This window comes from Coregonus clupeaformis, unplaced genomic scaffold, assembly GCF_020615455.1.
Source record: "Coregonus clupeaformis isolate EN_2021a unplaced genomic scaffold, ASM2061545v1 scaf0343, whole genome shotgun sequence".
In the NCBI taxonomy this organism is placed as follows: domain Eukaryota; kingdom Metazoa; phylum Chordata; class Actinopteri; order Salmoniformes; family Salmonidae; genus Coregonus; species Coregonus clupeaformis.
Window position 1 is genome coordinate 276,776 of NW_025533798.1, and position 15,684 is coordinate 292,459.

Here is a 15,684-nt window from a genome sequence, read left to right on the forward strand (position 1 = left end):
TAAAGATTAACATTTGCAACTGTAGTGAGTGACCTTTGATCATGACTCTCAGTTCCATTACATTACACATACGAGTCATTGGACGAAGGCGTCTTCTGTGCTGGGAGTTTTGTTAAGAGCGCCAACGATCAGTCTGAGCATTAACACGTATCCCTTGCAATACGGTTTTGGAAGCATAAGGACCTTCTTATCTTTCATGTCAGCGATAAATAATTTTCTAAAAACAAAAGGTAAAATTGTCGGCTGCAACTGTGTTAAAACCGGTTAAAACAGTGTACAGTAAGTGTGTATTTTGCATTTGTGAAATTATTTTGATGTGATATGAAATTACAGGGATTTATGTTTCTTGAACCATACCACAAATGTGAATCTATTCACGTTTAGATGGAGTATTTGGCTGTTTTGGCTTCAATAGCCAATTCGCCTTTAAATAAAACATGCAAGGTCCTTGGACTATAAGGAGTAACGTTTGGCTCATTAAGTCCATTACTGGGCTGAGTGACAAGAGGGCATACTGAACCACATGAAAGGCATACATGAAAAGCATAATAATGTGTACGCAGATCCAAGCGGAACTTTAATTAACAGCATTTTGACACGTCAGCTGAAGCACACGGACACATGTCGACGTTACACACATAGCTATACTTCCTCGCCCTCTGCAAAACAATCTATCGATGTAACCAGGTGAAGGCAAAATAGGTAGCTATTTCTGTGTTTTTGACCGTATTAAATGCAATTCATACAAAGTTCAAGGCAACGTTCGCTGTCGAATCAACTACAATCCATTGTTTGAATGATAGTGATCGACACATTCATTAATCATTCATTGTTTGGTTTGGGATGTGGTGTCGCATGACAACACAAGGTAACGTCAAATATTTCCTACAACGTTATGATAACATGCTTAGCTAGCTCGCTATATTGTCATCTCTCATTCGTTGTCAAATTCATGTTTGATCTTCAATTACCCCTTTAACCAATATTTATTGAATTCACGTTGCCTTTTTGTTTTTCTTAGCAAACTGAATACTATTTTGCTGTGTGTTAGATAAAGATTTCCTGGAGAGTTTCTTTTTTTAACTTATCAATGTGTCATGGCACTGCGTTGTTTTGGTTCCCACCCACGTCAGGAGGTTGCAGGTGCCTGCTTGGGCTGCCTTCTCTCCCATGGATTAAGACTTCTAACTAGCAACCTTCTCTCTCCTATTGGTCTGGATTAAGACTTCTAGCTAGCAACCTTGTTTATGCAGAAGCTGAGCATTACTGTGCTAGCTGGAGATGCTAACTAGGGTCTCATCCAGACCAGGAATTCACTTGTTTGTAGTTCTACATTGCTTTGACAAAGGAAACCAACCTCAGAAAAGTGTGGCCTAGAGCCCTCAAACTCAACTCTGGACCCCGAAGCCAGTTCCACTGCATTTTTTCATCGTTCCCTTCTAATCAGGGACTGGTTTAGACCTGGGACACCAAATGGGTGCAATTAATTATCATGTAGAACAGAAAACCAGCAGGCTCCTGACCTCATAGGGTAAGAGTTGCGTACCCTTGGCCTAGAGTAACCCATCTAAAAACACAAAGTGAGGGATAGAACAAGACGGATATTTTCCTACTAGAAATGGACTAACCCCTGCCTGCATCCTTCCTCTCCAGGTTTACAGAGGGCACAGCTGGTTTGATGCCCGCAGCTGCACAATGGAGCTATCTGACTCAGTCACACATAGGAACGGGCGGCAGAGGAAGCCTGCTGTCCCCCAGGGAGACATGAGGGACGGGAATAGGGTTCTCAACACCACCCCTGACCTGGAAGAGGAGGGGGAAGCCCTGCTCCAAGGATCCGACACGGAGAACAACGGACATGAAAGTGTGCGGCCTGGGATCAGAGAGGAGCTGGGGAACGTGTCTCTGCTGCTCTTCCTTTATGTCCTCCAGGGCATCCCTCTGGGCCTGGCTGGGAGCATCCCTCTCATTCTGCAGAGTAAGAATGTCAGCTACAAGGACCAGGCCTTCTTCAGCTTTGTCTTCTGGCCCTTCAGTCTCAAGCTGCTGTGGGCCCCTCTGGTCGACGCGCTCTACCTGACCAGGTTTGGACGCCGGTAAGACAATTATTTATAAGGCTGATATGTTTACTTTATGTATTATATTGTGTCTGATGTTTTGACTGTTGCAGTCAAATTGGTCAAAGCCTTATCTCATGTCTCCCTCTCAGGAAGTCGTGGCTGGTGCCCACCCAGTACCTGCTGGGTCTCTTCATGCTGTACCTGTCGGTTACCGTGGATACGCTGCTGAAAAGTGACGAGGGGCGGGGCCCCGATGTGGTAACCCTGACAGCAGTGTTCTTCATGCTAGCCTTTCTGGCAGCCACCCAGGTAACACACACACACACACACACACACACACACACACACACACTCCAAGTTATGGTGATATATAACTCTGTTATTTTCCCATCCCTGATCCCAGGACATAGCAGTGGATGGCTGGGCTCTGACTATGCTGTCTCGGGAGAACGTGGGCTACGCCTCCACCTGTAACTCTGTGGGACAGACTGCTGGCTACTTCCTAGGCAACGTGCTCTTCCTGGCCCTGGAGTCAGCTGACTTCTGCAACAAATACCTGAGAGCAGAGCCTGAAGAGACTGGCATCGTTACACTGTCAGGTAGGGAGGGAGAGACTGGCATCGTTACACTGTCAGGTAGGGAGGGAGAGACTGGCATCGTTACACTGTCAGGTAGGGAGGGAGAGACTGGCATCGTTACACTGTCAGGTAGGGAGGGAGAGACTGGCATCGTTACACTGTCAGGTACGGAGGGGGACTGGCATCGTTACACTGTCAGGTACGGAGGGAGGGAGGGAGGGAGAGACTGGCATCGCTACACTGTCAGGTACGGAGGGGGGGGGGGAGAGACTGGCATCGTTACACTGTCAGGGAGGGAGGGAGGGAGGGAGAGACTGATTGATTGATTTAATATATTTGACAATTTGTAAAATACATACATAAGGGCGCTCCAGCCGGTGAAGCCTCCACATACAATTTAAGAAAATCGGATAACACAATAAAGCTTAATAGCTTATTTCCATTGTTGTCCTTTTGAAGAGGGAACGGGGAACGGGGAACGAGGAACGGGGAACGGGGAACGGGGAACGGGGAACGGGGAATGGGGAACGGGGAAGGGGGAATGGGGGAATGGGGGAACGGGGAAGGGGGAACGGGGAACGGGGAATGGGGGAACGGGGAACGCAACAAGGTTGGGCGGTAATTGTAATGGCAACAGACAATGACAGACACATTTTTCTGTTTGTTTCATAACATGAGATAATTAGTACAATTTCCTTTCCTAATGAATGACTATGGACATGTACTCCCTTGTCTCACATACCCTTAATATATAAAACAATCAATCCCTAATCTATACAAGACAATCACCATATAATAAACAACAGGCACCAAAAGGCAGACCATATGCTATCCCAGGTATTTCCTTCTCAGCCACTTACTATCATCTTACCACTCACTTTTGAGACTGGCATCGTTACACTGTCAGGTACAGAGGGAGGGAGGGAGGGAGGGAGGGAGAGACTGGCATCGTTACACTGTCAGGTATGGAGAGAGGGAGGGAGGGAGAGACTGGCATCGTTACACTGTCAGGTATGGAGAGAGGGAGGGAGGGAGAGACTGGCATCGTTACACTGTCAGGTACAGAGGGAGAGAGGGAGGGAGGGAGAGACTGGCATCGTTACACTGTCAGGTATGGAGTGAGGGAGGGAGGGAGAGACTGGCATCGTTACACTGTCAGGTACAGAGGGAGAGAGGGAGGGAGGGAGAGACTGGCATCGTTACACTGTCAGGTATGGAGTGAGGGAGGGAGGGAGAGACTGGCATCGTTACACTGTCAGGTACAGAGGGAGAGAGGGAGGGAGGGAGAGACTGGCATCGTTACACTGTCAGGTACAGAGGGAGAGAGGGAGGGAGGGAGAGACTGGCATCGTTACACTGTCAGGTATGGAGAGAGGGAGGGAGGGAGAGACTGGCATCGTTACACTGTCAGGTATGGAGAGAGGGAGTGAGTGAGGAAGGGAGGGAGAGACTGGCATCGTTACACTGTCAGGTACAGAGGGAGGGAGGGAGGGAGGGAGAGACTGGCATCGTTACACTGTCAGGTATGGAGAGAGGGAGAGAGGGAGAGACTGGCATCGTTACACTGTCAGGTACAGAGGGAGGGAGGGAGGGAGGGAGGGAGGGAGGGAGAGACTGGCATCGTTACACTGTCAGGTATGGAGAGAGGGAGGGAGGGAGAGACAAAGATGAGAAGGCAGAGATCTGAGAATGTAATCTATGTATCAGATATTTAGGCCAAGCAACATTTTGAGGCCAAGCAACTTTTTATTATCTTGGGAAATTTGAGTGGCAGTGCCACCTAGTGGGCAATGTTGGGGCAATCCTCCATTCAGAGCACAGATATTGGTCATTATTTAGCTAAGTGAGATATAAAATAAACTCTGGGTTTGGAGTGAACTCTTGGCTGATGATTTTCAGTACAGTGTTGGCAGTCAACAGGCAGTAACATGCTATAGAAGATGGGTGAATAACCCTTGACCATCATTGCACTGTGTCATATCCCATTGCTCTGCTGTTGTAATCACTCTGTAACGTTGTTGTCTGTGATTGGCTCCCTTGGCGCAGACTTCCTGTTTTTCTGGGGTGTGGTGTTCCTGGTGTCAACCACGCTGGTGGCCGTTATGAAGAAGGAGAACGCCAGGGGACAGCATGGGAAGAGGAAGGTCCGGGAGGAGACGCAGAGCGTCATGGAAACATACAAGATGCTGGTGTCCATCATCAAGATGCCTGCTGTGTTCACCTTCTGTAGCCTGCTGCTCACTGCTAAGGTGCCTGCTATACAGCTTACTGCACCTGACTTACCTGACATATCTATACATATCACCCGGTATAGCTTACTGCACCTAACTTACCTGACATATCTATACATATCACCCGGTATAGCTTACTGCACCTAACTTACCTGACATATCTATACATATCACCCAGTATAGCTTACTGCACCTGACTTACCTGACATATCTATACATATCACCCGGGTATAGCTTACTGCACCTGACATATCTATACATATCACCCAGTATAGCTTACTGCACCTGACTTACCTGACATATCTATACATATCACCCAGTATAGCTTACTGCACCTGACTTACCTGACATATCTATACATATCACCCGGTATAGCTTACTGCACCTAACTTACCTGACATATCTATACATATCACCCAGTATAGCTTACTGCACCTGACTTACCTGACATATCTATACATATCACCCGGTATAGCTTACTGCACCTGACATATCTATACATATCACCCAGTATAGCTTACTGCACCTGACTTACCTGACATATCTATACATATCACCCAGTATAGCTTACTGCACCTGACATATCTATACATATCACCCAGTATAGCTTACTGCACCTGACTTACCTGACATATCTATACATATCACCCGGTATAGCTTACTGCACCTGACATATCTATACATATCACCCAGTATAGCTTACTGCACCTGACTTACCTGACATATCTATACATATCACCCAGTATAGCTTACTGCACCTGACTTACCTGACATATCTATACATATCACCCAGTATAGCTTACTGCACCTGACTTACCTGACATATCTATACATATCACCCAGTATAGCTTACTGCACCTAACTTACCTGACATATCTATACATGTCACCCAGTATAGCTTACTGCACCTAACTTACCTGACATATCTATACATATCACCCGGTATAGCTTACTGCACCTGACTTACCTGACATATCTATACATATCACCCAGTATAGCTTACTGCACCTGACTTACCTGACATATCTATACATATCACCCAGTATAGCTTACTGCACCTGACTTACCTGACATATCTATACATGTCACCCAGTATAGCTTACTGCACCTGACATATCTATACATATCACCCAGTATAGCTTACTGCACCTGACTTACCTGACATATCTATACATATCACCCAGTATAGCTTACTGCACCTGACTTACCTGACATATCTATACATATCACCCAGTATAGCTAACTGCACCTGACTTACCTGACATATCTATACATATCACCCAGTATAGCTTACTGCACCTGACTTACCTGACATATCTATACATATCACCCAGTATAGCTTACTGCACCTGACTTACCTGACATATCTATACATATCACCCAGTATAGCTTACTGCACCTGACATATCTATACATATCACCCAGTATAGCTTACTGCACCTGACTTACCTGACATATCTATACATATCACCCAGTATAGCTTACTGCACCTGACTTACCTGACATATCTATACATATCACCCAGTATAGCTTACTGCACCTGACTTACCTGACATATCTATACATGTCACCCAGTATAGCTTACTGCACCTGACTTACCTGACATATCTATACATATCACCCAGTATAGCTTACTGCACCTAACTTACCTGACATATCTATACATATCACCCAGTATAGCTTACTGCACCTGACTTACCTGACATATCTATACATATCACCCAGTATAGCTTACTGCATCTAACTTACCTGACATATCTATACATATCACCCAGTATAGCTTACTGCACCTGACTTACCTGACATATCTATACATATCACCCAGTATAGCTTACTGCACCTGACTTACCTGACATATCTATACATGTCACCCAGTATAGCTTACTGCACCTGACTTACCTGACATATCTATACATATCACCCAGTATAGCTTACTGCACCTGACTTACCTGACATATCTATACATATCACCCAGTATAGCTTACTGCACCTGACTTACCTGACATATCTATACATGTCACCCAGTATAGCTTACTGCACCTAACTTACCTGACATATCTATACATGTCACCCAGTATAGCTTACTGCACCTGACTTACCTGACATATCTATACATATCACCCGGTATAGCTTACTGCACCTGACATATCTATACATATCACCCAGTATAGCTTACTGCACCTGACTTACCTGACATATCTATACATGTCACCCAGTATAGCTTACTGCACCTGACATATCTATACATATCACCCAGTATAGCTTACTGCACCTGACTTACCTGACATATCTATACATATCACCCAGTATAGCTTACTGCACCTGACTTACCTGACATATCTATACATATCACCCAGTATAGCTTACTGCACCTAACTTACCTGACATATCTATACATATCACCCAGTATAGCTTACTGCACCTGACTTACCTGACATATCTATACATGTCACCCAGTATAGCTTACTGCACCTAACTTACCTGACATATCTATACATATCACCCAGTATAGCTTACTGCACCTGACTTACCTGACATATCTATACATATCACCCAGTATAGCTTACTGCACCTGACTTACCTGACATATCTATACATATCACCCAGTATAGCTTACTGCACCTGACTTACCTGACATATCTATACATATCACCCAGTATAGCTTACTGCACCTGACTTACCTGACATATCTATACATGTCACCCAGTATAGCTTACTGCACCTAACTTACCTGACATATCTATACATATCACCCAGTATAGCTTACTGCACCTGACTTACCTGACATATCTATACATATCACCCAGTATAGCTTACTGCACCTGACTTACCTGACATATCTATACATATCACCCAGTATAGCTTACTGCACCTGACATATCTATACATATCACCCAGTATAGCTTACTGCACCTGACTTACCTGACATATCTATACATATCACCCAGTATAGCTTACTGCACCTGACTTACCTGACATATCTATACATGTCACCCAGTATAGCTTACTGCACCTAACTTACCTGACATATCTATACATATCACCCATTATAGCTTACTGCACCTAACTTACCTGACATATCTATACATATCACCCGGTATAGCTTACTGCACCTGACATATCTATACATATCACCCAGTATAGCTTACTGCACCTGACTTACCTGACATATCTATACATATCACCCGGTATAGCTTACTGCACCTGACTTACCTGACATATCTATACATATCACCCAGTATAGCTTACTGCACCTGACTTACCTGACATATCTATACATATCACCCAGTATAGCTTACTGCACCTAACTTACCTGACATATCTATACATGTCACCCAGTATAGCTTACTGCACCTAACTTACCTGACATATCTATACATATCACCCGGTATAGCTTACTGCACCTGACATATCTATACATATCACCCAGTATAGCTTACTGCACCTAACTTACCTGACATATCTATACATGTCACCCAGTATAGCTTACTGCACCTAACTTACCTGACATATCTATACATGTCACCCAGTATAGACCACCTAACTTACCTGACATATCTATACATGTCACCCAGTATAGCTTACTGCACCTAACTTACCTGACATATCTATACATGTCACCCAGTATAGCTTACTGCACCTGACATATCTATACATGTCACCCAGTATATCTTACTGCACCTGTAACTTAACCAGGCCAGACAAGCCCCCCGACTGTGGTCACCAATTAACCAACCAACCTGGACAACTAACCTAACTCACCTGCTGTATCTAACCCACTCGCTGGAAACGTACCCGTGGGACTTAGCAGTCTGTCTGTGTGTCTCCAGATGGGCTTCTCTGCGGCAGACGCAGTGACGGGTCTGAAGCTGGTGGAGGCAGGTGTTCCTAAAGAGCAGCTGGCGTTACTGGCAGTCCCAATGGTTCCACTACAAGTCCTACTACCACTCATCATCAGTAAATACACTGCAGGACCACGACCACTAGACGTCTTCTACAAGGCCTTTCCCTTCAGGTACACACACGCGCACACACACACACACACACAGAGAGAGAGACACACACACACTTCCTGTACATTTGTGTTTCTGTGTGTAGGTTGTTGATAGGTCTGGAGTATGCCCTGTTGGTGTGGTGGACTCCCAGTTTAAAGCAGGATGGAGGATTCCCTCTCTACTACTATGCTATAGTACTGTTCAGCTACGCACTGCATCAGGTAACACTGCTCACACTCAATCTATCTAATCTCTGTTCTCTCTGTCTCTCTCTCTTACCCTTTCTCTGTCTCTCTCTCTTACCCTTTCTCTGTCTCTCTCTCTCTTACCCTTTCTCTGTCTCTCTCTCTCTTACCCTTTCTCTGCTCTCTCTCTTACCCTTTCTGTCTCTCTCTCTCACCCTTTCTCTGCTCTCTCTCTCTTACCCTTTCTCTGTCTCTCTCTCTCTTACCCTTTCTCTCTCTCTCTCTCTCTCTCTCTCTTACCCTTTCTCTGTCTCTCTCTCTTACCCTTTCTCTGTCTCTCTCTCTCACCCTTTCTCTGTCTCTCTCTCTTACCCTTTCTCTGTCTCTCTCTCTCACCCTTTCTCTGTCTCTCTCTCTTACCCTTTCTATGTCTCTCTCTTACCCTTTCTATGTCTCTCTCTCTTACCCTTTCTATGTCTCTCTCTCTTACCCTTTCTCTGTCTCTCTCTCACCCTTTCTCTGCTCTCTCTCTTACCCTTTCTATGTCTCTCTCTCTCTCTTACCCTTTCTCTGCTCTCTCTCTTACCCTTTCTATGTCTCTGTCTCTCTCTCACCCTTTCTCTCCTCTCTCTCTTACCCTTTCTCTACTCTCTCTCTTACCCTTTCTATGTCTCTCTCTCTCTTTAACCTTTCTATGTCTCTCTCTCTCTCTCTTACCCTTTCTCTGTCTCTCTCTCTCTCTCTTACCCTTTCTCTGTCTCTCTCTCTCACCCTTTCTCTGCTCTCTCTCTTACCCTTTCTCTGTCTCTCTCTCTCTTACCCTTTCTCTGTCTCTCTCTCTCTTACCCTTTCTCTGTCTCTCTCTCTTACCCTTTCTGTCTCTCTCTCTTACCCTTTCTCTGTCTCTCTCTCTTTACCCTTTCTCTGCTCTCTCTCTCTTACCCTTTCTATGTCTCTCTCTCTTACCCTTTCTCTGTCTCTCTCTCTCACCCTTTCTCTGTCTCTCTCTCTTACCCTTTCTCTGTCTCTCTCTCTCTTACCCTTTCTCTGTCTCTCTCTCTCTTACCCTTTCTCTGCTCTCTCTCTCTTACCCTTTCTCTGTCTCTCTCTCTCTCTTACCCTTTCTCTGCTCTCTCTCTTACCCTTTCTATGTCTCTGTCTCTCTCTCACCCTTTCTCTCTCTCTCTCTCTTACCTTTCTCTACTCTCTCTCTTACCCTTTCTATGTCTCTCTCTCTCTCTTACCCTTTCTTTCTCTCTCTCTCTCTCTTACCCTTTCTCTGTCTCTCTCTCTCTCTCTTACCCTTTCTCTGTCTCTCTCTCTTCTTACCCTTTCTCTGTCTCTCTCTTCCTCTCTCTCTCTCTTACCCTTTCTCTGTCTCTCTCTCTTACCCTTTCTTCTGTCTCTCTTACCCTTTCTCTGTCTCTCTCTCTCTTACCCTTTCTATGTCTCTCTCTCTTACCCTTTCTCTGTCTCTCTCTCTCACCCTTTCTCTGTCTCTCTCTCTTACCCTTTCTCTGTCTCTCTCTCTCTTACCCTTTCTCTGTCTCTCTCTCTCTTACCCTTTCTCTGCTCTCTCTCTCTTACCCTTTTCTATGTCTCTCTCTCTTACCTTTCTCTGTCTCTCTCTCACCCTTTCTCTGTCTCTCTCTCTTGCCCTTTCTCTGTCTCTCTCTCTCACCCTTTCTATGTATCTCTCTCTCTCTTACCCTTTTCTGTCTCTCTCTCTCACACTTTCTCTGTCTCTCTCTCTTACCCTTTCTCTGTCTCTCTCTCTCACCCTTTCTCTGCTCTCTCTCTTACCCTTTCTATGTCTCTCTCTCTCTCTTACCCTTTCTCTGCTCTCTCTCTTACCCTTTCTATGTCTCTCTCTCTCTTACCCTTTCTCTGTCTCTCTCTCTCACCCTTTCTCTCCTCTCTCTTACCCTTTCTCTACTCTCTCTTACCCTTTCTATGTCTCTCTCTCTCTCTCTCTTACCCTTTCTATGTCTCTCTCTCTCACCCTTTCTCTGCTCTCTCTCTTACCCTTTCTATGTCTCTCTCTCTCTCTTACCCTTTCTCTGTCTCTCTCTCTCACCCTTTCTCTGCTCTCTCTCTTACCCTTTCTATGTCTCTCTCTCTCTCTTACCCTTTCTATGTCTCTCTCTCTCACCCTTTCTCTGTCTCTCTCTCTTACCCTTTCTCTGTCTCTCTCTCTCACCCTTTCTCTGTCTCTCTCTCTTACCCTTTCTATGTCTCTCTCTTACCCTTTCTATGTCTCTCTCTCTTACCCTTTCTATGTCTCTCTCTCTTACCCTTTCTCTGTCTCTCTCTCACCCTTTCTCTGCTCTCTCTCTTACCCTTTCTATGTCTCTCTCTCTCTCTTACCCTTTCTCTGCTCTCTCTCTTACCCTTTCTATGTCTCTGTCTCTCTCTCACCCTTTCTCTCCTCTCTCTCTTACCCTTTCTCTACTCTCTCTCTTACCCTTTCTATGTCTCTCTCTCTCTCTTACCCTTTCTATGTCTCTCTCTCTCTCTCTTACCCTTTCTCTGTCTCTCTCTCTCTCTCTTACCCTTTCTCTGTCTCTCTCTCTCACCCTTTCTCTGCTCTCTCTCTTACCCTTTCTCTGTCTCTCTCTCTCTTACCCTTTCTCTGTCTCTCTCTCTCTTACCCTTTCTCTGTCTCTCTCTCTTACCCTTTCTGTCTCTCTCTCTTACCCTTTCTCTGTCTCTCTCTCTTACCCTTTCTCTGCTCTCTCTCTCTTACCCTTTCTATGTCTCTCTCTCTTACCCTTTCTCTGTCTCTCTCTCTCACCCTTTCTCTGTCTCTCTCTCTTACCCTTTCTCTGTCTCTCTCTCTCTTACCCTTTCTCTGTCTCTCTCTCTCTTACCCTTTCTCTGCTCTCTCTCTCTTACCCTTTCTCTGTCTCTCTCTCTCTCTTACCCTTTCTCTGCTCTCTCTCTTACCCTTTCTATGTCTCTGTCTCTCTCTTACCCTTTCTCTGCTCTCTCTCTTACCCTTTCTATGTCTCTGTCTCTCTCTCACCCTTTCTCTCCTCTCTCTCTTACCCTTTCTCTACTCTCTCTCTTACCCTTTCTATGTCTCTCTCTCTCTCTTACCCTTTCTATGTCTCTCTCTCTCTCTCTTACCCTTTCTCTGTCTCTCTCTCTCTCTCTTACCCTTTCTCTGTCTCTCTCTCTCACCCTTTCTCTGCTCTCTCTCTTACCCTTTCTCTGTCTCTCTCTCTCTTACCCTTTCTCTGTCTCTCTCTCTCTTACCCTTTCTCTGTCTCTCTCTCTTACCCTTTCTGTCTCTCTCTCTTACCCTTTCTCTGTCTCTCTCTCTTACCCTTTCTCTGCTCTCTCTCTCTTACCCTTTCTATGTCTCTCTCTCTTACCCTTTCTCTGTCTCTCTCTCTCACCCTTTCTCTGTCTCTCTCTCTTACCCTTTCTCTGTCTCTCTCTCTCTTACCCTTTCTCTGTCTCTCTCTCTCTTACCCTTTCTCTGCTCTCTCTCTCTTACCCTTTCTATGTCTCTCTCTCTTACCCTTTCTCTGTCTCTCTCTCTCACCCTTTCTCTGTCTCTCTCTCTTACCCTTTCTCTGTCTCTCTCTCTCACCCTTTCTATGTATCTCTCTCTCTCTTACCCTTTCTGTCTCTCTCTCTCTCACACTTTCTCTGTCTCTCTCTCTTACCCTTTCTCTGTCTCTCTCTCTCACCCTTTCTCTGCTCTCTCTCTTACCCTTTCTATGTCTCTCTCTCTCTCTTACCCTTTCTCTGCTCTCTCTCTTACCCTTTCTATGTCTCTCTCTCTCTTACCCTTTCTCTGTCTCTCTCTCTCACCCTTTCTCTCCTCTCTCTTACCCTTTCTCTACTCTCTCTTACCCTTTCTATGTCTCTCTCTCTCTCTCTTACCCTTTCTATGTCTCTCTCTCTCACCCTTTCTCTGCTCTCTCTCTTACCCTTTCTATGTCTCTCTCTCTCTCTTACCCTTTCTCTGTCTCTCTCTCTCACCCTTTCTCTGCTCTCTCTCTTACCCTTTCTATGTCTCTCTCTCTCTCTTACCCTTTCTATGTCTCTCTCTCTCTCTTACCCTTTCTGTCTCTCTCTCTCGCCCTTTCTATGTCTCTCTCTCTTACCCTTTCTCTGTCTCTCTCTCTTACCCTTTCTCTGCTCTCTCTCTTACCCTTTCTGTCTCTCTCTCTCGCCCTTTCTTTGTCTCTCTCTCTCACCCTTTCTCTGTCTCTCTCTCTTACCCTTTCTCTGTCTCTCTCTCTTACCCTTTCTCTGCTCTCTCTCTTACCCTTTCTGTCTCTCTCTCTTACCCTTTCTCTGCTCTCTCTCTCTTACCCTTTCTCTGTCTCTCTCTCTTACCCTTTCTCTGCTCTCTCTCTTACCCTTTCTGTCTCTCTCTCTCTTACCCTTTCTGTCTCTCTCTCTCTTACCCTTTCTGTCTCTCTCTCTTACCCTTTCTGTCTCTCTCTCTTACCCTTTCTGTCTCTCTCTCTTACCCTTTCTGTCTCTCTCTCTTACCCTTTCTCTGTCTCTCTCTCTCTTACCCTTTCTGTCTCTCTCTCTCTTACCCTTTCTCTGCTCTCTCTCTTACCCTTTCTCTGCTCTCTCTCTTACCCTTTCTCTGCTCTCTCTCTTACCCTTTCTCTGCTCTCTCTCTTACCCTTTCTCTGTCTCTCTCTCTCTTACCCTTTCTCTGCTCTCTCTCTCTTACCCTTTCTCTGCTCTCTCTCTCTTACCCTTTCTCTGCTCTCTCTCTTACCCTTTCTCTGCTCTCTCTCTCTTACCCTTTCTCTGTCTCTCTCTCTCTCTCTTACCTGTTCTCTCGCTCGCTCTGTTACCCTTTCTCTGTTCTCTCTCAATGTGAAATTAGGCAGTATAAATCCACTTGATCCAGCTTGGGACACTATACACTTACATTTTCTCAAATTCCTGCCTTTCCCCTCCTTACCCACAGGTGGCGCTGTACAGCATGTATGTGGCCTGTATGGCTTTCCATGCTAAAGTGAGTGACCCAGTGATTGGTGGGACCTACATGACCCTGCTGAACACTGTCACCAACCTGGGGGGAAACTGGCCCTCCACCCTGGCACTGTGGATGGTTGACCCACTCACCTCTAAGGAGTGCCAGGGAGCTGCTGGGCAGAATTGTGGCTCCCCAGAGGAGACGGGGGTAAGTGGGAGAGAGAATTACCTGACCGTTATCCCATTGTAATGTCGTAGTCCATTGAATAGCTATTATGTGAATTCTGTGGAAACACTTCTCTCCCCCCCCCTACAGATGTGTGTTAAGGAGGGCGGTCTGTGTGTGACGTCGTTGGATGGTTACTATGTGGAGTCGGTGGTGTGTGTGGTGATAGGACTAGCGTGGTGGGTGTGGCTAGGGAAGAGGATGAGAAGGCTACAGGACCAGAACCCTGCAGCGTGGAGGTGCAGGATCGGCCAATGACATTCACCCAGCTCCTGACCTGCACAACCCCTTCCTCACCCCAGCAAGGCCCATCACCAGACTGCTACAGTCTGATATCAAAGCTTCTGTCAGCAGCCTCTGACCCTGGCACGAACCTCACTGGAAATCATCTGTTCCTCTCTTTCTCTCATTTCTGTTTGTCTGTCTTCCTCTGACTCTCTTTATTTATCTTGTCTGTCTCATGTCTCTCTCCTCCTCTCTCTCTCCTCTTTTCTCTCTCTCATCTCTTTTCTCTCTCTCCTCTTTTCTCTCTCCCCTCTTCTCTCTCCTCTTTTTTCTCTCTCCTCTTTTCTCTCTCTCCTCTTTTCTCTCTCCTCTTTTCTCTCTCCTCTTTTCTCTCCTCTCCTCTCTCTCCTCTTCTCTCTCTCCTCTTCTCTCTCTCTTCTCAGTGTCCCTCTTTCCCCCCCCTCCCTTCTTCCCATCCTTTTCAGCTTAGTGTATAGATCATCCTTCAGCACTCTTTCTTTCTTTGAGTTAACTGTAACTGTTGTGCGGCCACCACAAGACTATGGCCCATAACGGTCAATACCCATAGCGGTCAATACCCATAGCGGTCAATACCCATAACGGTCAATACCCACACACACTCTTGTAGAGCCAAGGGTTTTGTTTCTCCTTGCACCAAACACCACGTCCTCGCCATGGCTTCTGTGGCTGCCACTTCAACCATTTCCCATTGGAAACAAAAGAAGGAACTATTCTTCTTGCTAGGAATATTTACAGTAGACATTTACTCCAGGAAGTAGCTGCGCTTTCTTCTCAATCCACATTGTCTGCTACTTAAACTATTTAACTTTCTGTCACTGTTATTTGTGCCTTGCTCTGTTCTTCAAAGACTCTGATTATAAAGTTTGTGTCTGATATTTGAAAAGGCATTAATTGGGCCCCCCGAGTGGCGCAGCGGTCTAAGGCACTGCATTGCACTGCTAGAGGCGTCACTACAGACCCAGGTTCGATCCCAGGCTGTGTCACAACCGGCCGTGATCGGGAGTCCCATAGGGCGGCGCACAATTGGCCCAGCGTCATCCGGGTTAGGATGGGTTTGGCCGGTGGGGCTTTACTTGGCTCATTGCGCTCTAGCGACACCTTGTGGCGGGCCGGGCACCTGCAGGCTGACTTGGGTCGTCAGTTGAACGCTGTTTCCTCCGACACATTGGTGCAGCTGGCTTCCGGG

General features: G+C 46.0%; 1 protein-coding gene across 3 annotated transcripts; it reads left to right on the forward strand.

Moving 5' to 3' along the window:
- The first annotated feature begins 618 nt into the window (after positions 1–618).
- LOC121566946 (acetyl-coenzyme A transporter 1) lies at positions 619–14,763 on the forward strand. 3 transcript variants are annotated; one of them, XM_041876890.2, is made up of 9 exons: positions 619–702; positions 1,654–2,096; positions 2,210–2,369; positions 2,464–2,659; positions 4,685–4,887; positions 8,700–8,884; positions 8,968–9,085; positions 13,998–14,213; positions 14,322–14,763. In XM_041876890.2, the coding sequence occupies exons 2-9, from the start codon at positions 1,696–1,698 to the stop codon at positions 14,487–14,489; spliced, it is 1,647 nt and encodes a 548-aa protein (XP_041732824.1). In that variant the 5' UTR covers positions 619–702; positions 1,654–1,695; the 3' UTR covers positions 14,490–14,763. The 3 variants fall into 3 exon arrangements, with proteins under 3 accessions (XP_041732824.1, XP_041732823.1, XP_041732825.1); XM_041876889.2 differs by having other exon boundaries at positions 630–868; XM_041876891.2 differs by having other exon boundaries at positions 639–687.
- Positions 14,764–15,684: the final 921 nt, after the last annotated feature.